Source organism: Mytilus californianus, unplaced genomic scaffold (assembly GCF_021869535.1).
Source record: "Mytilus californianus isolate M0D057914Y unplaced genomic scaffold, xbMytCali1.0.p SCAF_8, whole genome shotgun sequence".
NCBI lineage: Eukaryota > Metazoa > Mollusca > Bivalvia > Mytilida > Mytilidae > Mytilus > Mytilus californianus.
In genome coordinates, this window is record NW_026262734.1 from 28,368,836 (window position 1) to 28,394,480 (window position 25,645).

General features: G+C 31.2%; 1 protein-coding gene and 1 long non-coding RNA gene across 3 annotated transcripts in view; both read right to left on the reverse strand.

Moving 5' to 3' along the window:
- Positions 1–370: 370 nt before the first annotated feature.
- Positions 371–25,645, reverse strand: part of LOC127712151 (CDP-diacylglycerol--inositol 3-phosphatidyltransferase-like) — a 59,687-nt gene continuing 34,412 nt past the window's right edge. For both annotated transcript variants that reach the window (XM_052218421.1, XM_052218420.1), the window contains exons 2-6: positions 14,377–14,511; positions 11,238–11,391; positions 6,050–6,131; positions 4,187–4,268; positions 371–2,019 (exon numbers count right to left, since the gene is read on the reverse strand). In XM_052218421.1, coding sequence (XP_052074381.1) covers positions 1,871–2,019; positions 4,187–4,268; positions 6,050–6,131; positions 11,238–11,391; positions 14,377–14,470 — 561 coding nt within the window. In that variant the 5' untranslated portion in view covers positions 14,471–14,511 and the 3' untranslated portion in view covers positions 371–1,870. The remainder of the gene's footprint in view (positions 2,020–4,186; positions 4,269–6,049; positions 6,132–11,237; positions 11,392–14,376; positions 14,512–25,645) is intronic.
- LOC127712152 (uncharacterized) lies at positions 18,776–22,418 on the reverse strand. The gene is made up of 3 exons (XR_007986970.1): positions 22,209–22,418; positions 20,865–20,953; positions 18,776–19,263 (listed from the first exon to the last, which is right to left on the reverse strand). It is a non-coding gene; the product is annotated as an uncharacterized LOC127712152 (long non-coding RNA).

Below are 25,645 nucleotides of genomic sequence, written 5' to 3' on the forward strand. Positions count from 1 at the left end.
GTTTTGGGCCCCTTTTTGGGCCCCTAATTCCTAAACGATTGGGACCATCATCCCCAAAATCAATCCCAACCTTCCTTTTGTGGTATTGAACCTTCTTAAAAAATTCCATAGAGATCCATTCACTTAAACTAAATTTATTGTCCGGAAACCAATGTGTCTTCGGACGACGACATCATACCATTATACGATCCCAAAAATTTTTTGCGGTCGTATAAAAAGGTTTCAAACTACATACATTTTTGTTTAAGTAATAAATTAAAGATTGTTTCAATCCTTGAAAATCTATAAAAATATATATGGCATATATTATAATGACTTTAAACTATCCATTTATAAATGAGAAAATGCTAATTAATTAAAATGCATCTGCTCAAATTTGTTAATGGCTTTAATAAAGTAAGCTATAACATATACAAAATATTTGTTCATTCAAAAATAATGTTCTTATTTCAATGTAATGGGAGTATTACTAGTTTAAAAAACATTTTGCTTTCAACAAGGATCACAATTCATCATGCATTTACCATGCAATGAAGACTTTATGTAATGCTCTAAACTTTTATTTCCCAAATTATAAGAGTCACATAAATACCGGTAACTCATATTTTCTTTAATAACATATCTGACCAGTCATATTTAACCTCAATATATTGACGGTTGATATACAATCCCAAACACTCCTGTTTTGAGAGACAGGTAAAAAATAAAAATAAAATAACACAGTACTATAAAAATCATTGACATTCAAAGCATACAATATATACACTGAAATACATACAATAAGATATATTAAAAAAAAATTAAAGCTATAAAGAGAATAACATACGAAAGATTTACCTGATTCATAATTAACTAACAGATTTTTAAGATTAATATGAATAAAAAAGCAAAACAAATTGTAGTAAATGATTATTAAACAATTGCAATGAGATATTCAACATTCTCTTTCAATACATGTACAAAATTAAAAATGTTTGAAGTTACATTATTATATTAGTTCCAGAAAATTCTGTTTTGAAAGTTAGTTTATTTAATTAAATGTTTTTGAAAATGATTCAGGATGACATTAAAATAGACATGTAACCCCTTTGATAATAATATTTATGAAACATCAACTATTAATATTATGTAACCTTGCTTAAATTTTCTTTCTCTTTTTCAGTGTGCATTTAAACTGATTATGACTCATTTGAAAAATTTTGATAAACCACAGTGGATCCCCTTGGTTGATATGGTTTTTGTCAGGTTTTATGGACTTACACATTTTTTTAATTTACCTTTCGAATTTGTTATTTTTGTAAATACATTTTCAATCAAATTTCTTAATTAAATTTAAGTCATTACCATTATTATTTTTTCTGTAGGTAATAGGGTTGGGAGCGAATAAAATTCATTTACAAATTTGAAGTAAAGTCCAGCAGTGAAGTTGTCTAACCCCCTCTCTTATCTTTGTGTAAAGTTTCTTCACTATTTCCTATATCCAGGACAATTTAGTGCTTGACATAATGTATAGAAGTTGGTCTATTCTTCTAAACTGTATGTTGACTGCTACAGTCTACATGTCTTTTTTGTGACATTGGATTTCTGTAGCCAATGTAGCTGTACCTTTAATCTCCTTTTCTTCATCTTTAGGGAAAAATTGTGTTTACATATAAAATAACAAATTCATAAAATATGTATATTAGTTCTAAAGTTTATGTGTGATTTGGCAAGCTCAAATATGAAAACAACAGAAGCAATTACACAACATGTGGACAACTTTCAAAGATGATCTAACAATTCACAAGTATCTATCTCTAACAAACATATCCATTTCACATTAACAATAAATAAACAACATTTTTTTCTTTGGCTCTAATTATTTATCCATTTACTGTTTCTTGTCCCCAGCAACAGCAGCTCTATCTGCCACATCCACAGCGGCCACATTCTGACATGCCACCACTAACTGAAGGATGCTGATACCAGTCTTGATGAGGGCTAGTGGAGCAGACAGGTATAGGATTATGCTGAATAAATCTAGAATAGAAACAAATTCAGGTTAAATTTTAATATATCTTAAATCAACAAATACTTCAAATGAACTAAAAGACTTTAATATTCCAATGTAAAATAAGCAAAATCAAATAAAAAGCTAGTTTAAGCTTTGGTTGCACATTTAAAAATGTTTTTAGGTAAAATTGATTTAACAAAATATGTCCAGTATTTTTTATCTACATTCAGCTTTTAATAAAACAAATAAATAATAACAGATATTATATACAAGAGATATTATGAATGATAACTGACCATTTAGGATATGCAACATTACACCACATTAAATTTGAATTTTCCACCGCCATATCTTTATTCCAGCCTTAAAACTGCAGATTATATGAAACATGTACCGGTAAAATGCCTTAACAGGTCCTGAAATTAATTCTCTTTCAATGTTTTTCCCATTCATTATCATTTCAACTGGTCATTTCTTTCAAAGTGCCATTCATATCACACATTTAATAAAATACATATGGAATTATCAATGCTTTTTATTTATAAATAATTTATATATGAGAAGGTTGTATGGTTTCATGGTTATTTTAGCTGTTCTTTCTGAATAAATATATAGAGTAACATACTAATAAATGTTCGGGTTCTGTAATTTTAGGATCCCATGGAACAAAAGAATTTTGAACACTACGCATGTATGAATGAACAGAATGACTTTTACAATATTAAAGGTATTGTAACAGAAATAAAGCTTTCATTCTTTTTCAATTTGTTGAATAGTCAACTGTAATTGAGGCATGCAAGATAAATTTTCTGATTCTCAGAGACTGACCTCTAAAAAAGTGATGAGGGAAAGTATTTTATTTTATATTTATTTATTTGGAATGACACTGTATGAAACAAAAGATTTGTTGATGCATGTTTTAACCACAAATGTCATAGAACCCCCACCCCTAAAAAAAGGCAAATATATTTTCTTATCATATCTACACTTTGCTCTCAACTGTTTTACCTTATTAAGCTTTTAAAACTTTTGACATTGAGCATACTGGATGGTTATTCCAGAAACATGTGAGCATATGCACAAAGATCAAATCATACACATAGATTTGTTCCATAAAAACATACATGTGGCCCAGAAAAGACACTTTAAAATCTTCACTATGGATGGGTATCTAGTAAATTTGCCTCCATAGATGGTTACCCCCATTTTGAAAGTGCCTTCCTTGGGTACCATGTTTGTTTAAATGGAACAGCCCTTTTTTGTAAGCACTAAAATTTTAACTACTTTAAATATTGTGTCAAGGTGTGATGTCTCAGCCTTGCCAACTTGCACATTTACACTGAGGTTCACTTGTTTCAAGGGTTTTTATACTTATATTTATAGTATTTCTGTACATTCAGGCCTTTGAAGTCCTATAACAGAATTACTTTAATCAGATTGCTGTGGTTGTATAACCTCTTATTTAAATGATGAACCCGGTAAAGAAACCTAGGATCACAAACCAAATTTTCTGCCATAAAACGAAAACTGCACCATAGAATTTTGAGATAAAAAATGAGAAGATAGCTCTAATTTTATGCTTTCAGATAAGAAAAAGAAAAAATGGGGTCACAGGACCCGTTTTCTTGCTACATAATAAAATAGGTAAATTCCTAACACATTCTATTGTAAAAGTAACTTTATCTGAATTATCTGCCCTTACATTTGAGTTGCCTCCCCTTATGTGACAAAGTTGGAAAAAATTGAATCAAACAAAAGTATTCTGTTTTTTGTAAAATACAACCATAAATATGATAAAACATGTCATTTTCTATATTGAAATGAAAATTCTTACACATGAATTACCGACTACTCTCAAAATTTGTTCATTTTATTAAATATCTAGACCGATTGTTTTCTGGTATTTCAAAATCGAAGATGGAGGAAGACACCCTATCTACCTTTACTGCCGAAAATATTTAACAACACAGATTTTTTTTTTAATTTCTATATTTTTGATAATAAATACAAACTAGCAGATTTTTGGTTAAAGAGGCATGAGGCTGTAGGTTAGAGCCTAAAAATTAAATTCACAATGACTGAGGTGCTTCATTTTCAAAACAATATTCATATACATATGCATTGAATAAGCAATCTTAGAGATTGTTCTTTTACAAAAAACATATAAGATACAATGTCATCCTAAATACTTACTGAAAGGTCCAGAAGTAAAGTAGGTTAAGTATAACATACAATAAAACAACTCATTAGCTGCACACATCACAAATAGGATTTTCTGAAAAATGGTAAGCAAAATGTTAATACTTTTACATGTCTTCTTTAAAAGATTCATACATTTTTGTGTGCACCAACCAGTGAAATAATGTCTTTCCTTTTAAGCCAGTTTAAAACAAATCTAAATTGAATAAACAATCTTTTTACAATGCTTGGTATTTAAAGGCTAAACATATTTAACAAGAGGCTGCAAATTGCTATTAAAGAGCCAACTGCTATATTCACTAACACACCACTTGTAACTATTACTAATCCTTGGGGTTGTGATTGATTCTAGTCACAGAGCTAATTTGGTAGACCATTTGTTCTGTTATCCCCTAACCATTGCAAAAGATGCTTTGCAATAAGAAAACAGGGCATAAATATTTAAGGAATGACTGTAATATTTTTTACTGTCTATGAAGAAATAAAATAAAAAATGTGGTGCACCACATTTTTTGAGGATATTTTGAATAGACAGAAAAAATATTACAGTATTTCCTTATAATTTAATTCTAAACTCCAATTTTCAGGAGTAAATCATGAAAAAACGTTGATGACATCACGGTCACATGACAAAATTATGTCAATGAGCTGATAGACAAAAAACTTTCAGCCAATCAGAAGACATGTTACATTCAAAATTAAATTATTAAACAATCCTTTTTACCTTTTAACAGTACTAATGTCATTATGTACACACTATATTATGCCATATCTTAATGTTTTTGCTATTTGAAGAATTTGGTGTTGATGGCAGATTTTTGATAGTTTCTGTTTAATTTTTTCACATCTATTTTAAGATTCTGGATGATTAATTAAGAGGTTGACATATTGTCTAGATGTCTTATTTGTGTCATTGGGTTGCTGCCTTACTGATGTATACCCACATCTTTATGCATGATAGCCTCTGAGGTCTTGTGGCAGCAAGCTTGCCTTGAGTGTAGGTATGATCCCTGGCTGGTTCAAACCAAAGACTTGAAAATTGTTATTCACTGCTTCTTCACTAAGCACACAGCATTTGGGAGTAAGAACATAAGACTGGTCAGCTTGGAGTTAGAATAATGTGTCCTGGTTGATTGACATATCTTTCTCATCCGTTTTACAATATTAGTCTAGATAGAATATCACTGAATTTGAGACAGGCACAAAAATGATCTATATACCTTAATATAACACAAGGTACCCAACTCACATTTTTGACAAATGACACTCTGTTGCGAACTTCTGTTATATTTTGATTCCACAGTTGTCTAGACAACTGAAACATGTTATGTTTCCTATTTCTGTTGGTGGAATCATTCATAGCAGGCCTTCGAAGTAGGTCTACCTTAAATTATTTCCACTTCTCATCTGACAACAGAAATAGGTGTCTTATACACCATTTTGTAGATAATTTAATGCAGATTTATGTAATAACAAGTTTCAGTTGAATAGACAACCGTGGAATCGTAATATAACAGAAGTTCGCAACTAAGTGTCATTTTAAGGTATAATGGGGTTGTTTTTTCAGAGACAAGTGCCTGTGGAATTGGACCATAAAGATTGTTTCATATGATTAAGTAAAAGTTTGGAGGTTTACGTGTTGTTTTTGGATAGACATTTATCCTTAACATGAGTACACTATTCCATTCATAAAAGTGACATGAGAAGTAAAGTTGTTTGAGCTTGATGTCAGTATCTATGAGCATTTTTTGATGCAGGAATATCCAGTATTTATTTGTATAACTTGTAGCTGGACTTATTTTCTTTGTACGCTTTAGAGGAATCAGCCTGTGGCAATTAAATTTTGTCTCCACTTACCCTGTTATGATAATAATGTCTCAGTACAGGATTAGCACCTAAATCTATTGTCTTGTGGCTTGTAGCACCTTTCATCAGTGAACTGTAATATGCATTAAAATAAATCATATATTTAGTGAAATTACATTGTTTGCAGTCTTCGTCATGCATTCTATATATTTTTAAGACAAATGACCAACACAGATAATTTTTTTTCGATCTCTGCGAAATCACGAGTCACAGATTTTTGTTTAAAATTATTCAAATTAATGTCAATTCAAGAACACTATTCGAACATTCTAAATCTTCTTAAGTCTCCTTAAGTTGCCTCGTAATAAGTCGCTAAAATATGATTTCCGGTAAGTAAAATATCAAAAATATTTGTCAAATCCGCGACTACATATGTTATTTTAGGCATATAAACTCATATGTATTTTAATTATTTTGAAAACAAAATGAACATTTTGTCTTATGAATAGCCATGATGAAAAAAGATAGTTTTTTTCATTATTCATTATTCAATCATGCATTATTTGTGTATTGGATTGCTTAATTGCCTTCTCTCTAGTGTTATCTCTGTTTTGTTAACTGACAAATGACGAAATAATGCAGTATTTAAAATTTCTTATTTTACAAAACTTTGTCCTGATTAAAAACTTTAAACCGACTGAATAAATTAAAATATGAGAATTCAGTGATTATTGATGTCGAAATTAGCCCTTGGTAATAAACAGTCAGTTTGGGTATAAATATGTTTATTCCCAAGAAATAACTTACAAATTTGTTTATTATGTATGTACAAAGTATATGTATATTGTATAATCAGCCCTTCTGTATATTACTTGTTTTTTTAATTGATTCAACAAATTTCGCTTGTCCAGGTGTCAATAACGGTGATGTCCACACCATGAGATGTTTGATATAAATGACACAATACCACAGCGATCACCGATTGATAATATAAGACAAATCTGGGTGCAGTGTGCAAAGTGTCGTCCCTCCTCTAGCATTGTTACATCATCACGACATTAGAATAGCAAATTGATTTAAATAACACAAACTTTTTCTGAATTACACTCCTAAAAGATAAATTAGGTAAAGATGCAAAATTAATTTGAGGACTGTCCTAAAACGAGGTAAAATAACTCTTCTGTGTTGTATATCAGTTATCACCCTAATTCTTTTTTGGACAAGTGATTTCCAGATAATATATTCCACAGTTGTAACAAAAACAAGGAAAATCAAGAATTATACCAAAATATACAAATTTCATTATGTTTGTTACTATGGTTACTTGTCAAATGTGATTTTTTTTAATTTATGAGCAACTCATTAAATAATTTTTATAATATATTCATGGACAAACTGATAAAAGACGGTGGTTGCAAAGTGGTGACCTCAGACAAGGTTAGCTGAAAGGAGCTACCTACAGTGCAGACATGGTCAGATTAATTTTATGTGTTTGAATAAAATCAAATGGCCATAAACAAGATATTTCAACTTTTTTCTTTGTCAATTTCTACTGTTATCAACAATATGCATTTATAATCTACTTTAACATACTTATCATGTTTTTATGTTGTAACAGCCCATTTTCTTATTTAGTTTAATGTCTACTGGATTTTTTTTTTCTGATCAGTGATTTTGCAAGCGCTTGTCATTTTTGCCATTTACGAAACGATTTTCGAAATGATGAAAGTATTTCTGATCAATTTCGTCACTTAAATTTGTAAAAGAAAAAATAAATTGTGCAAATTTTTACCTTGTGACAAGTTTATGATAAATTTATGACCCCAAGCTAGTCAAGGGATACAACAGGTGTCATAATTTGTTGTGACAGGTAATCTGCTTATCCGATGGGTCATTAATGATCATCAAAATTAATTCATACAAATAGAATCGATTAATCAGCATTTTGTCATTTCGTATGAAATTTTTCAAACCACGTTTACCTTAGTTTCATGATGAAAATGTAATTGACAGAAAGACGAAAACCTTATAAAACTTATTTAAAAAACATTGTTTTTCTTAAATTCTGTTTAAAATGTTAAATTCAGACATATTTTGCCTTTGCCTGCCCTCATTTTTTATATAAAATAATAAATTGGCAGCCATTAATTGTAGGTCCTTCTTCTGTGTATAATCCTCTAAAGGTTACAAGGAAGTAATTATTTACATAGGCGACAATGGTAGCCTTTTTTGGTCCTGCGTTTTCACTATCAAAGATCCATAGAAAAAAATGTCGAATTCTGAATTATCAACACCTTTGGGTGTAATTGAAACTGCAAAACACATATGGTGCCGCAGCTTTTTTGATAGAAAAATTGCATTTTTTAAGGGTACTCAACGGTTCCGGAATTTTCGAAATAGTATAAACGAAGAACACCCCTTGCTAAATTTGGCACAGAAAATGTTGCTCGTCACAGAGAGTTTTCTCTAAATTTCTCGCTATTTCTACACCAATGGCCAACACTCATTTCTCACTATTTCAATTTTGATTTCTAATTACAAGGGCAGCAGAAAATAAATTTACTTCTACCTATTATCTTGGATGTAAAATCTAGGTGGCGCCAGTCATCTTTATTTACTTCCTTTTAACCTATACTGACATATATTGAAATAAAATCGGACAATCTTTACATTAGTCGATTACTATATACTCCTGCTGCTAAAGTTCAAATTTTTGGATTAAAGGTACAATTTTTCACCTTTAAAAATGACTTTCTTTACAGGTACCCCCCTTTGCAGAAAACGTTGCTTTTTACAGACTTGGGGCCATTGGCCAGCTTATTTTGACTGTTTTGCTATGTTTAAAACGAGGTGTTTGATTAATGAAGTTCGATTTAGGCCTATTAAAGACTTTAGGCTGATGATTTGATAACTGTGTCCAACTTATATGTCTTTATCCCGAATATATGAACACCGTTGCATAAGAGTCAAAATATTTTATGAAATAGACTATAAAAGTGCTGAAACTAAGAATTTATCATTGCTGTTATGTGTTTTATATGAATCGTGTGCAGAATATTCAATTCGACGATACTAAGGAGAAACATGTATTGCCTTTGATTTTTTACCTAATTTTAATATTTTAGGGGCATTTTGGCACATTTTTGCCATTAAAAATACAAAAATTTCGCTAACGTCAGAAAAAATAGGCCCCCCTTTTTTTAAATATGCATAAATACATGCAGTGTTATCGAGGATGAGGAGAAATGATTAAAGACAGAGTCATTGACAGAAGTCTCGTTCTTACAGTAGGTTAATGAACCCTACCCCTTAGGCAGAAGAATAAAAAAACAGTAAAAATTTGATATAGACTATAGTTTCTTGGCGATCAGCAATTTTCTTCTGATACAGTTTATCACTTAGTACCTTATTAATTTACCGATCCAATTTCTAAAATATCTCGAAAAATACAGTGATGCGCCAGAAATCGTTATTTCGCTTTAGGTTACAAGGAAGTAATTATTTACATAGGCGACAATGGTAGCCTTTTTTGGTCCTGCGTTTTCACTATCAAAGATCCATAGAAAAAAATGTCGAATTCTGAATTATCAACACCTTTGGGTGTAATTGAAACTACAAAACACATATGGTGCCGCAGCTTTTTTGATAGAAAAATTGCATTTTTTAAGGGTAATCAACGGTTCCGGAATTTTCGAAATAGTATAAACGAAGAACACCCCTTGCTAAATTTGGCACAGAAAATGTTGCTCGTCACAGAGAGTTTTCTCTAAATTTCTCGCTATTTCTACACCAATGGCGAACACTCATTTCTCACTATTTCAATTTTGATTTCTAATTACAAGGGCAGCAGAAAATAAATTTACTTCTACCTATTATCTTGGATGTAAAATCTAGGTGGCGCCAGTCATCTTTATTTACTTCCTTTTAACCTAAAGAAGTATGAGCACACATGAATACAAGAAAGATAACTCAATTATATATTTTTTTCTTGTATTGAAATACTTACTCATAATCTGTATACATACTTCTGGCTTTAGGATTTACAGGGTTAGGGAGTCTTTTGAGTTATGGTGCAAATTAGTTGGTTGGGGAGGGAGTCTTGGGTCATCATTATCTATATTCTTTTATTTTTTTATTCAAATTTTCTCTATTCTGAATATTAAAGCACCCATTATTCTCTCTTCTTCATTTTTTTTACCATTTTTCTCTATTCTTTATTTCTAATATTAATTTTTTTTCTCTATTTGAAGCATATACAGACCATAAGCAAATAATAAGGATAGGAACATTGACCAATAGATTCAGTATATTAGTCCCTGTTTTGAGACATAAAAATCAAAACAAACACATACGGTACAATATGTATCTTTTGAAGAAAAACAACTGTTTTGTTTTTATCTTAAGTGCCTGTCTCAGACAAATCCATGCAAAGTCATCCAGAACCAAGGATACAATATCATCTTCATATTCTGTTACAAGGAAGATTTAGTCATGTAATGAATTCAGAAAAATAAATTTTCCAAAAAGTTCAAGGATTTGCCTTATAAAGGGCTGTTACTAAAAATAGAATTTCTATCAAGATAAAAGGTTAAAAACATGCTATTTTTGATAAAACAGGCCTTTGATATCCATAACTGAATAGTTTGTAGGCATTCTAGTATGGTTTCATAAAGAATATGAACCAATGTGATACTAGTGATTATGATATACTGGCATAGTTGACCTTTCAAATTTCCTCTTAACATGCTTAAGCGCAGAAAGGTCACCAAAAGGTCAAATTTCAAATTTTGAAAATTTTTGCTTCAAAGTCTTTCCAGGAATAGTGAGGATATTTATTTCTTATAATTTTGGTCTCTTTACCATTGCTATAGGTTAATTAACAAAATATAAAAAAATTGTCATCAGAAAATGAATTTGTCTACATGAATTTTATTCATCTTTCAGTCATAGTTATGGATTTTGGCGATTTTTATAAATTTTTCACTTGGTCACAGCATAATAATTTTTATATTTCAATTTGTACATGTGAACTAATGAAATACTGAAAAAGAAAAAACTCATGTTTTTGTTCATGTATTTAACCATATGCAGTATAACTACTTTAGTACTACTAGTATCATGTTAAGCTACTACCAAGGAAAGGTCGATTTTCTTATGGCGCAAAAGTGACCAAAGCCCTCAAAATCCTAGCTTTAACCCTGTTTCTGAGGATTTATACTGTATTTCAGATGCTTCTAACCTTTGGACATGGAACCAGTGACTGGTTATATCTATAGACATGGAGATCTGAAAGAACATCATGTAATCTGGATAGAAATGGCATAACGCTGCTAACAAACACATGGTGGCACATCTGTCTATCAGCATGTCTAGGAGTGCACCTAACTTGCTTCCTACAATGCAGACATAACATAGATACATACATGAATTCTTTTTTTTATTGATCCCTGGTATACATGGTATACATTTATAAATAAAGTTAATTACAACTATAGTTTTGAAAAAAAATTAAGTTGTAAATTAAAATAAAATGCTTCGCTGGGCGCAGCTTGATACGACCGCAGAGGTCGAACCCTGAACAGTTGGGGCAAGTATGGACACAACATTCAAGCTTGATACAGCTCTGAATTTGGATTGTGATTAAATATTTGACACAGCATAGGTTTCTGACACAGAAAGCATGTGGTCTAAGAACTTCAATTTTTTTAATTTACCTATTATGGTCCAATGTCCAAAATAAAAATACATGGTTAGATTCAGCATATCAAAGAACCCCATATATTCAATTTTTGTTGAAATCAAACAAAGTTTAATTTTGGACCCCAACTTGGACAATCTTGAAAACTGGTCCCATAATCAAAAATCTAAACACATGTTTAGATTCAGCATATCAAAGTACCCCAAGAATTCAATTTTTGTTAAAATCAAACTAAGTTTAATTTTGGACCCTTTGGACCTTTATGTAGACCAATTTAAAAAACGGGACCCAAAATTAAAAATCTAAAAACACGGTTAGATTTGGCATATCAAAGAACCCCAATGATTCAATTTTTGATGAAATCAAACAAAGTTTAATTTTGGACCCTTTTGACCTCAATATGAACCAATTTGATAGCGGGCCCACAAATAAAAAATCTAAATACATGGTAAGATTCAGCATATCAAAGAACCCCATATATTCAATTTTTGTTGAAATCAAACAAAGTTTAATATTGGACCCCAATTTGTACCAACTTGAAAACTGGGCCAAAAATCTAAAATCTAAATACATGTTTAGATTCAGCATATCAAAGAACCCCATATATTCAATTTTTGTTGAAATCAAACAAAGTTTAATTTTGGACCCCAACTTGGACCAGCTTAAAAACTGGGCCCATAATAAAAAATCTAAACATATGTTTAGATTCAGCATATCAAAGAACCCTAAGAATTCAATTTTTGTTAAAATCAAACTAAGTTTAATTTTGGACCCTTTGGACCTTAATGTAGACCAATTTAAAAAACGGGACCCAAAATTAAAAATCTAAATACACGGTTAGATTTGGCATATCAAAGAACCCCAATAATTCAATTTTTGATGAAATCAAACAAAGTTTAATTTTGGACCCTTTTGACCTCAATATGAACCAATTTGATAGCGGGGTCCACAAATAAAAAATCTAAATACATGGTTAGATTCAGCATATCAAAGAACCCCATATATTCAATTTTTGTTGAAATCAAAACAAAGTTTAATTTTGGACCCCAATTTGGACCAATTTGAAAACTGGGCAAAAAATCAAAAATCTAAATACATGTTTAGATTCAGCATATCAAAGAACCCCATATATTCAATTTTTTGTTAAAATCAAACAAAGTTTAATTTCGGACCCTTTGGACCTTAATGTAGACCAATTTGAAAACTGGACCCAAAATTAAAAATCTAAATACACGGTTAGATTCAACATAACAAATAAATAAATGTGGTCAAAGATTTTACAAATCTAATGCGCCATACTGTGCAATTTAAGATTACTTCTTGAAATTTTTCAATATTTGAAATTTGAAAAAAAAAAAATATTTGAAGAATAATTCTTTTTAATTTCTGAAATCTGAAATGAGAAAAAATTGACCCCCCACAATTTCTTTTTACCCCCCCCCCCCCTTTTTTCCCCCCAAAAAAATTCTTTCCCTCAAAATATGGTCATAATCTCAATTCAAATTTCCAATGGAGTTTGCAACCATAATTACCCATTTAAATTTACCATAGTGCTAACTTAATCTATTTCATAATAGAATTTAAAATATAGTGTCAAATCTTTCATATGTTTTTTTTTGTAAAAAAAAAAGATGCAACATTTGCAGATATTTTTACTGGTCTTTCTTTATAAATATGCATTTCTTTAAACATAATTTAAAAGCAGTGTAAGGGAAGTAACCAAAACGTTGTATTTGGATTACCTCCCTTACACTGTTTTAAATTATCTTAATTGTTCATTAACCATTACTTTATACATAATTTAAAAGCAGTGTAAGGGAGATAATTTCATTGATGTATTTGATTTATCTCCCTTACACTGCTTTAAATTATGTTCTGTACTAAAGTATTTGTCCATTAACCAGGACAACCTTGTTTTTACCCCTTTTTTGCCCCTAATTCCAAAACGGTTTGAGCAATAACCCCCCAAAGCAAATCCTAACCATCCCTTTGTGGTATGGAAACTTGTAGTATAATTTCAGAGAGATCCATACACCGTTCCACAGTTAATGTCTGGAAACTAGAAAATGCTTATTTTTGGCCCCTTTTTGACCCCTAATTCCTTAACTGTTGGTACCATAACCCCCAAAATCAATCCCCACCTTCCTTTTGTGGTATTGAACCTTATGGTAAAATTTCATAGAGATCCATTCACTTAAACTAAAGTTAGAGTGCGAAAACTAATGCGTCTTCGGACGACGAAGCCGACGACGCCAACGTCATACCAATATACGACCACAAAAATTTTTTTGCGGTCGTATAAAAAATCATATATATAGAAATGATTTTTATTTTGAACAATATTTGTAAGTTTAAACACCCTTTGCAATACTATTATGTGTGTGCAAAAATGTATCTCTCTTTATTTTATGACAAAAATAATTGAAATTTATAATCAATTACATTCTATCAAAATTATACATGTTTATGATGTTATACTGATTATGAAGTATTTTCCAAACTTCTCATATAATCTCAAAATTTATGCTGAGAAAAACAGTCAGTTTAGTAGAAATATAAGGGTGGAGAAGCAAAACCCATAAATAATATGTGGTGATCACTGTGCCTAAGACTATATTTTACTGGCATGACTGATACTAGAATTTTAAGATGAAGTTTTATAAATCTGAGTACACTGTACCTTGATCTAACATTCTTGCTGCATGACCATCAATGGCATCTAAAAGTCCACTTAACAGATACCAGAAAGTAGTCAATATATAATCTGTTCTCATATAATAAAATGACAGCAAAGCTGTTATCACTCGGAAATAATCTGAAATACAGTAATAATGCATAGTATTAATTTGTAATCAAAGCAGACCTTTATTGGGATAGTTGTTGTTTCTATACAACTTATTTTCCTATTCAGGCAGCCCAAAAATGAGATTGAAATATTTTCTGTCTAGTAAGACAATGTCTAGCAAAGTCTTCCCCCTAAATAAATTCTTGCATAAATTGCCTTTTTCTGAGGTCAGCCTCCAGACCAGAGAAAACTGACTTTATAAGAGAGGTTGCCTTTGAGTTGGGGTTCAAAATGCACAGTTATTACAACAGCAGGACAAGAAAGACAGTTACCTGATGAGACTAGGTTTCCCATAATAGATGGATGGATGGGTGTTCAAAATGAAATTCTCATAAAAAAACGTTAGGGTCGTTGCTCAAAATTATGCTCAGTTAGGTCAATAGGAAACTCTAAATCACAAGCACTTTTTCAGCTCACCTGGCCCTATGGGCCAAGTGAGCTTTTCTCATCACTTGCCGTCCATTGTCCGTCGTCGTCCGTTAACTTTCACAAAAATCTTCTCCTCTGAAACTACTGGGTCAATTTTAACCAAACTTGGCCACAATCATCATTAGGGAATCTAGTTTAAAAAATAAATAGGGAATGTGTCCATGGGACACAGATGATGCCCCCTCTTGCATATCATATAAAGTTATTAAGGGACATAACTGAAGAACCGTAAAAGTGACGCTACCCAAATTTGTACTTGATCTGAGTGTTGTGGTAATAAGTATTGTGTATAAGTTTCTTAATATTTAGTTGAGGCAAACTTGTTATAGAACGGAAACGAAAAAAATCTGCAATTTTTTCGATTTGTAAAGGGGCATAACTGTAGAACAGTAAAAGTGACACCACCAAAATTCAAACTTGAACTGTATTTTGTGGTAATAAGCATTGTGTATAAGTTTCATAACATTTGGTAGAGGCAAACTAAAGTTAGAGAATGGGAACTAAAATTCAGCAATTTTTCCATTTGTAAACGGGCATAACTCTAGAACGTTTAAAGTGACACCACCAAAATTCAAACTTGATCTGTATTTTGTGGTTATAAGCATTGTGTATAAGTTTCATAAAATTTGGATGAGGCAAACTAAAGTAAGAGAAAGGAAACGAAAAAAATCAGCAATTTTTCCATTTGTAAAGGGGCATAACTCTAGAACGGTTAAAGTGACGCCACCAAAATTCAAACTTGATCTGTGTTTTGTGGTAATAAGCATTGTGTATAAGTTTCATAACATTTGGTTGAGGCAAACTAAAGTTAGAGAACAGAAACTCACTTTGGGACGTACATACAGGGTAAAACTTAATGCCCCGTCCGCTACGACGGGGGCATAATAAAAATGTGTCCGATGACCCCACCTCCCAATCAAGAGGGCAGATTATTTTTTGAACCATTATAAATAGAGAAAATCTGAAAGGAGCAAAAATGTTCAGAATAATGAGCTCTACCAAATCGGCAATTGTCCATATACGTCAAAACTGTTCGACAAATTCTTATAGGAGTTATTGCCCATAAATGACAAATTTTACCATTTTTTTTCATTTTTGCCTATTATCATGAAAACTATGATATTTAGAGAGACAAATTTTTTTCTGTTATGCCTTATATGATTTAAATTATAATAGATAAATAAACACTTTAAATCACAAAAATGATCAGCAAGACAAGATCTATTAAAAAGTCAAATTTTGCCGATATAGTTAGTAGACTGTCACTCTTCATAGGAGTGATTGCCCTTAAATGAGGATTTTTTTTACCCTCTTTTGTGTTTTGAGCAAAAACTAAAGAAGATAGAGAAACAAAACAGACTAAAAGATCAGTAATACAAGTTCAACAAAATAGAGAGTTTTGTCATGGTCTATTCTCGTCTACAATGTTGGAGAGCGCCCTTTGTTTGATATGCACATAGACCAAGGTGAGCGACACAGGCTCTTTAATTTAGAGCCTCTAGTTTTCTTGTGTTGAAACAACATAAATATATGGTACATTTGTAATTTTGTTTTATCATTTATGAGAATGTTTTCATGAACTTATAAACAATTGCCTCAATGCAGAGAATATGCCAAACAGTGAATAGTTCCATTTTCCATTTGCCAGTGTTTGCAACATACATGTGCAAGTGTGATAATTTTTGGCTCCTAGATTTCCCATTTTTTTATAAATAAGATTCAAACTTATATTTTATGAATTAAGTGCCAGTCTGCCTAAGGATCAGGCAGTGACCAAAACATGATAGTCTCAGATTTTGATGAAAACTTGCACAAATCATCTGAATAACAAGTTATAAAGAAAAAAATACTTTTCAGACCAATTACATATGGTTGCTATGGAAACAGAGCCATTTCATTTTTCCAAAGAACGAATTATTGAGATTAGCATAAAACTGACAGTTTTTCACTATTTCAGTCTCATGAAAACTGCTGTTCATATAAAATGTAGTATTTCTCCATTTTACAGCAACTTTTTCAACTATCAAATATTCTTGAAGAACAGCTGTTTTGATGAAATTCTATTTCATTCTTGAAATTTTGGGGTACGGATGGTCTCCATGGACCATAATGTCCAAAAAAGCCAAAAAAGGCCAGAAATCAAGTTCAAATATTTTCTATTACCAGAACAGCATATACATGGTGTTACTTAATATGGAACAAGTAGTGGTCATACTTTCATTATTTCATAAAAGCTCGGTGGGTTTTTTCCAAATAGTGAGTAACCATGGCAACAAAGTTAACCCTATAGCAACAAAGCTAAAAAAACAAATTGTAACAAATGTATTCAATATTAAAGACTAAATACATATAAATGGACTAAATATGATTTATTTAAGCTAGTCTCATTCCAGTGTTGTCAATTTTTCCAGTTTTTTCCTGGAAAAAATTACATAGCAACCGAAAATTGTCCTTAGCAACCAAAATGAACAAACTTAAATTTTTTGTTGTTTTTTTATACAAAAATATTCTCCAGTGCAAAAAGCGACAATTAAGTGGTCAGATATCAATCATTTCGATATAAAATCAGTAAATTAAACAATATCTACATTTCATTAGCAACAACTTAAACCCCCTAGTAACAACATAGATTCTTTCAAAAGTTTCACATTTTTGGTGTGAGCTTACTTCTTATACCAGATTCATATTGGTTTGAGACATATCATTATAGTTACTGACACTATCATGCTTTAGAATTTGTATTACAACCTGGTGGTTTTTTTAAACAAGGGATATGCATAACAACCAATAAATACTCCTTAGCAACAGTAAAGTATGCATATTCCACATTAGTATTCTTTCTATCAAAATTATAGGCTATTATTCAAATTATACATTTTTTTATGTTAAATGCTTCAATATTGAATTGCTATTAATAATTGAAAACTAACCGGAACTACAAAACTTCAACGTTGACCTTTGAATCATGAAAATGAGGTAAAGGTCAGATAACACCAAATTCATAGACATATACACCTTGCAATCGATCTATTCACCAACCTATTGCTTACAGCACTCGAACAACTGACCAAAACATTTTTTTTTTTCACTAATGAACCCTGAAAAGGAGGTCAATGTCATATGAAACCTGCCAGACTGACATGTACTTATAATTATTCCATAAACCAAATAAAGTTATTTATTGCATAAAGTACTTGTTAGAAGGACCAAAAACACAAAAACTTATCATTGATCACTAATAAACCATGAAAATGGGGACAAGGTCAGATGGAACATGTCAGATCTAGACAGACATCTATCCCTTACAATCATTCCATACACCACACATAGTTGACCTACTGCTTATATAAGAGAAATGAACCTATTCATGCATGTAACTTTCACCTTGATCACTGATCCATGAAATGAGGTGGAGGTCAGTTGAACCCTGTCTGACTGCCATGGAGACGTAGCAAGTAACCCATATACCAAATATAGATATCCTAATATTATTCATAATAAGTGAGAAATTCGCATGACCAAAAAACTAAAAAAAAATTTGAGCAGTCACTGAACCATGAAAATGAGGACCAGGATTTTGGACATATGACAGACGGAAACTTTGAAACATAAGGTATCTGCTAACAAGCTCTTCTTATTTTTATTACGAATCCAGGTCTTCTACGGTTCTACCCTCTAAAATATAATATTTGGCCCTACCACCGTCGTATAGTAATGCCTTTGTCTTGCATACTGTGACACTGCGAGACGAAATGTAAGTCATAAAAACATGCAACATTTTTCAAAAAGAAAACAGTAAAATGCACAAATTATTGCATTCATTTATTATAATATTTTTAAAAGTAACTGACCAAATTAGAGATTTATTTATGTTAATTCAGGAAAAGCTCTTCCAAATTCTGATTTCAGAATGCAAGTTCTTATCATTGAGATACTCAACCAATCTCAACATTCAAATGCTTTTAAAAACTTCTGTCACATACATGTAATTCCTGAATTTACAGTTTTCAGATTGTTCAGAGTCTTCTTATATTTATCATGTCTTATTATTTCATCTGTCATTCAGGTTTTGTATATCTGTTCTTTAGGTTCAAACATGGCTATAAAATTTCCCAACAAATAGAGGCTAAGTTGTCATCCTTCACTTCAGAAATGTTGGTCAATTTGAAGGCACGTTATTTACTTATGTCCATTTGCTACAATCATTTTGATCTTCCTACTCAAGAGCACAATATTGGCATCACAATATGTTGAGCCTCATTGAACTGTAGTTGAATCTTTTAATCATCAATCCTGCAATCATATGAAATTTCAGTAAAAATCAAAATAAATATAATAGCAATTCATTTACAGTTCATGTTGTTAATTTCAAGTTCAATGAATCACTATGGTTGAATGAAATGTAAATGATTGAAGTTTAAAAAATGAACACTAAGGAAACGACCATTAATTTTAGTACATGTATGTGAACAAGCGGACCAATATATAAATTTATGTGCAAGTCCCAGGTGGAACATTGTTTTTTGTTTTGTTTTTTTGCTTACCAGTGATTTTGCAATCACTTGTCATTTTTCGCTTTAGAAATATCAAAAGTATTTCACTAAAATATAGTAAAAGTTTAAAAAATAAACTTGACATAGTCTATATGTTAATTTGGTAGAAAAATTCAAATGATGAAATCAAATAGTTATACTCTGAAATGTTCAAATATGCCAAATATTCAAAGTGAATGAACCATTACTAAAAATGTCAGTAGAAATATAAGAAATGCCATTAATGCTAAATACAACTGTATACCAAATAAGAGGGTGGTAATGGGGGTACCAGTCCATCATTAAGATTAAGGGTAAGAATTCTTGCCAAAGGGCGCTAACGGTAATTTTTGGTCTATGACGATAAAATGTACACTTTCTTTTTTACCGTAAAGAAATCGACTGATTTTGACGAATCATGTTAACTTTTTCTCCAAAATTAACAGTGATGATAACTTTTTGAGGTCTCTGACGAATCACAATAACTTTAGGATATTATGACAAATCACGGTAAAATTTTAACCAATTTGACGCTTACGGTAGCCTTAAATGACTGTTTGACGCCTGACAATACAGGGCATTCCTACCCTCAAATAAAACTAACTTATCATAAGTGGTTCTTTGTTAACCGATCTACATGAAATCACACACTTTAAAATGTAAACTAGTTGCTAAAATGATAAAATCAATAGACCATGACCAAGGGTCGAAGTAAGAGGACAGGGCCAAATAATTTCCATAGATATAAGATGCATCAAATTGAATGCTTATACAACTTTATATATCAAATATTATTTATTTACCATTAGTAGTCTCACTTAAACTGACCTAATCAAACTTTTTTAAACACCAATATGTTTTTGAGTAGGGAAAGGAAATGCATGATTTTTTTACAAGTAAAAAGACTCTTGATGTTGTTGACAATACATGTGTACGTGATCTCTGCATAATTCTTGTTTAGCATTGTCAATATTTTACCCAAGTAGCTCCAGCAGAAAATGTACATGTAGGTCATATTGACCTAGTTCTTGTTGTGACATATATACATGTATATCTACATGTATATCATAAGATGAATTAACCACTTGCTCAAAACAGAACCAGCAAAAATCATTTTGTAAATCAGCATTTGCATACTGACTGGAAAATCTATGATAAAGAGCTGTCCTGTTGTGGATGGGTATGACAAAAACATCTTGTAGCTGAAGTAATTCTCATCTATTTCTTAAATCACAAAATCGTTTAAAAAAAATATTTCACCGACAAAAATGGGCCCACTAGTGGAGATGGGTTGAAGTAAACATTCTATCACTCAAATTTACTGGTGTACATAAAAAATATCTAAATTCAAATAATTTGTACCTGTGCAATTCAATAGTCTTCTGTAAACAGTTCTTTCAAATATCAAAGGTATGTGTCTTAACAAATCACCTCTGCAATTCAGCAAATCCCTGAAGAAAAAGTTCAAATTTGTTAAGTCTGATAAAAATATATATACATGTACATGAAATTTCTTTGTAGCTCTTACTTCAGACCAAACTTATAAGTTGCAAATAACATTAACTAAGAAAATTATTTCCATAAGTAAAAGTTATGCAGAATATGTTTTAACCCCTGAAAGCTAGCTACATTTATATATAGAGTTTCAAGGGCTCTGGGTTAAAACATTTTAGTACAATGTAGATCAAAAATTGTAAATAAGGTAATGGGCCTAAGGCAGACTAAAAATATGTATGTGTTTAAAGTACTAAAAATACTGACCCTATATTTTATGATTAAAAATGCCTAAAGTACACTGGAAATTTTTTCTTGTCATTTTTTAATAGCACTGATAAAAACAACATATTCCTTACATTAAGCCAATAAGGTACAGTTATATCATCAAAATAGTTCCGTAAATTGTTGAAGGCCTACTGTAAATTCAGAAATTATTGCGATGTTTTAATTATTGCGAAAAATGCGACATGGTTATTATTGCAATAATTTAAACTCTCATTTTGAAATTTTTTTTATATAAATTAAACAGAATTTTTCTCAATATCGCAAAAATTAAAATCGCATTTAAGTCTAAAATGACAAAATCGCAATAATAAATGCACGCAATAATTTCTGAATTTACAGTATTTGAGAAAAAAATAGTTGTTCCTTTGATAACCTTACCTATACATAAACATTTCTGTAAGTTTTTAACGTGCCCTATTTATATATATTGCATCAAATTATTTCCCCTTTTTAAACCAGTCAAAAACTTTTTAAAAAATCATTTTCGTACCTATCTAACCTAATAATTTTCAGTTGTAAGTCTATTTTTTGTAGGTCTAAATGCATCATTATGTATGAAACTTAAACATTTGTTAAAGAAATACATGTGAACCTTCCTTTGGAAGGGCAATAGTACATTTTTCAGGGCCAGGGGTCTCCTTCAGTTTAGAACAAACTCATATTTTTGGCATTATCACCATTTTTTCTAAACATTCTTTATAAAATATGAGAAAAAAAAAGTTTACTTCTTTTCAATCTATAATTATCTAACAGAAAAAAATCTGCCGAAAAACAAAATATGAGTCTGATAATGAGCCCCCCTTTTATATTCATGTTAAACCTAAACCATTTTCAATATTTTACAGTAAAATATATAATGGGGGAGGAGAATGGTGTAGGACCAAAATTATCTTTTGAATATATAATAATATGTAAATAGTGTACCTTGTGTTTAGAACCTAGAAAAAGGCCCTGCTCATCTGGATTGGCACTGCACTGCTCTGCCTGGCTTTGATCCTTCCTTTGTGAGACGGTTGTGCACAACCAACATTCCTTCTCTTAATCTCATGCATATTCCTAGGGTTTGTTGGTGTTTTGGACAAACAAAGTATGAATGTTCATGTAAGTGGGAAAAGATCCCAATATTGTAAAAAGTCAATTCCCTCCGACTTGATTTTTGTCTAATTTTGAATATTTTAATCCTAGGGAAGTGGTTCAACAATTCTATTACATTGTCCAATAACTGTGTTGTCTTTTCATCCTTAGAATACTGTGAATTCCCTCATTCATCGTCAGATAAGATTGAAAAACTACAGTTCAACATTGTCTGCCACATGCAGAGCTCCAGATAAGAATTCACAAATTGGGGTTTTTACCCACCATTTTTTTATGTAATTGGGTGATAAAGTTTTTTAATTGCATTATCAATTCCAATTCACCCCTCAAGCAAATATCAAATTGGGTTTTTCACCACCAAGCTCCTTAATGTATTGGGTTTTTTCATCACCACAATATTGAATATTTAGGCATGTTATAATCACATTATATCAACCCCAGATGTGTTTCCATCTTAAATGTGTTTCTTTCTTTGTAGAATATGTGCTAGCTGTTTTATTTGGTTTATCCACTGACGAGCAATTGTACATTTAATTTGTGTCCCGTTTTAAACATTCTGTCAGTTTTGTATTTTCTCAAAACTTATGTTAACTGCAGCTGGTGTCACTAGTTGGACAGGAACTAATTGCCTTTCTAGATCCCATATGATCACCCTACAGTTTAATTATAGTTGGGGTAGGTGTGTCTAAGTGTTTAGATTTTTTTGTAATATATGTGAAATTTAGGTGCTGTAAGAAAGTTTTGCCAGTCCTTTCACCTATTTGCCAGATCTACTTTTGAATAAAAATAAAAAGTAGTTTCCAGATTTAAGATATACCCCAAAACCTTGAGGTTTATAGGGTGGTTTATAATGACGGAGACCACATTCAACTTAAATTTACAAATAATTCTGCAACATCAAGTAAATAAATGACAATGTTATACTGCACTTGCAAATAAGACAACTATCTTAAGCATCTAGAACAATTAGACCAAAACAAAGAAAGTGTCAAGCTGCATTGACGTAAAAAACGGATATGTGTATTCACTCATCAACTTAAATGAAAAAAATAATATATAAACTGTTTTCGTTTAATTCAATTTACATAATTCTGGGTTAAATTGTCCCTTATCAGAACTTTTGGTTTCCGATGCTTTCAAACTACATATCATGTCATAATTGATTTGGCCTTTCACTTTTTCCAACTGATTTCGTTTTTGACGGAACCCCGTGTTTATCGCTCTAGCAATGTTCTCGTTATGGTACGCAAACACGCCCGTGCGTTCAATGGCCGCTTCCTAAAATCACTAGCTGAGTCTTGTTATCATCATAACTTTCCCTCAGCTATCAAAAAGAAGCCATAAACATGCTTCTATTCAATATTTTTACCGGACATTTCCTTTCGTTTTAATTCATTGTATGTTATAATAAATCCCGAGCAATTCGAAAAAATATGACAGCATGTAACACGCTAATTGGATAAACGCCGAGAAGATCGAAATGTTTTCATAAACACGTGTACCTTTTGAGCAACGGAAAATTCCAACAGGGACCCATTACAGCTACTTGATGCAGGGTTCTATTTTTAGAACGAAAGGACATTTCCAATTATAAATATTATAAAAATAGATTTACGCGACGACTGTAATCAAGTAAGGGTAAATAACGCAAACGATAGCGAATAAAAGCGTTAAGAACCCATGTTTTTGGCATATAATTGGGTTTTCCTTTGAATTAATTGGGTTATTGAACCCTGCAATGGGCAATTGCATTGGGTTTTTAATCATTTTTATTGCGTGATCACGCAAATACGCAGCTTATCTGGAGCTCTGCGACATGCATGACATCAGTATTGTTTACATCAAAAGAGTTCTGCTAGGGGAAGTAACTCTGTAAATTGTGTTCTTTCATGAACAAAGCAACAGAATCTTTGGAATGGAATTTTGACCAGTAGACAAAAAAACCCACCAGACGAAGGCTTAAACCTGAAATTTCTATTTGCTTAGTATTTATATTTGAAATCATTGTGATTGTACGGGTCTGGTAATAAAAAATATTTTGAATTGAAATTGCCTGAATTTACATAGGTAAATAGTAAAACATATAGAACTTCGAAGTGCTAATACATAATACTGTAATTGATTTTCTAAAATTTGATTATACAGTTCTATTTGGATAAACTGAAGGTAACATATTTTGTATATGAGATGAATATTTGAAATATGTCATGTTTTGATTTTTTTAGAATTTGCCTGATTCTTAGACAGACTGGCACTTAAATTTTGAAGAAAATAAGCAGAAATGATATTTTGAATTGCTATTTATAGTATACCGACTTCATCCTCTTAAAAAATCCCAAGTAACACCTGTCTCATACTATATCATATGGGAGAGTCCTCACAACCTAACACCCTTTCAATATCTATCCTTACAGCAGAATCTGTGTTCCTGATTGCCATTCAAAATCATTGTTTTTGCGTACAGTTTTTAACTACCTTGACTGGTTATAAAGCCCTCGCACCGTCTGTACTGAGATTTCAAATCATTAACAACGAATGTTTAAATTTATACAAAATCTGCTGTTAAGGTAGATCAGGTGTCTTTTTCTGAACATCCCTTATCATAAGTTATGGGCATGTTGCATAAATACTTTTTTGGATTATGAATGTTTAACTAAGTATACTAAATTAATATACAACAAAAACATCTTTTACTTGAAATTTGAGGAATAATCTATCAAAAAATTAAATGTCATTCAGTGTATTTCAAATTTTCAGAAAAAAATCCCTTTAAAATCAAGGGGAGATAATTATCTTGAATTTGATAGGACAATTTGTTTTTTTTTTATTTTTCCAGAAAATAAGGCTGGTGACTCCCTATTTTTATTTGATATTTTGAAAGTATTTATGAAAAGCAATTCTCTCATTGAATTTTAACAAATTGTATCGTCTAATGTTTCCTCAATATAGAAAAATCAAGTTTCTCCTAATATAACCCACATAAAATAACTGTGATTTTGTTAATTTCAATGTATTTTAACGAAAAAACAAGGTTTGTGACCCCTACTTTGTACCGGGTACATGTATATTGAAATTCAAGAGAACATTGACCCAGAAGTCTTTTACAGAAGTTTAAGAAAAATCTATTGTCGACCATTTAGACACTCCAGCTACCTTTAAAGGACACCGTAAAGTAATCTAAAGGTTTACTGACTTTGTCCTCTATCACAGGTAACACTTGACTCATACTCAAACATATGATTACTCAAATTAAATATTTAATGAGC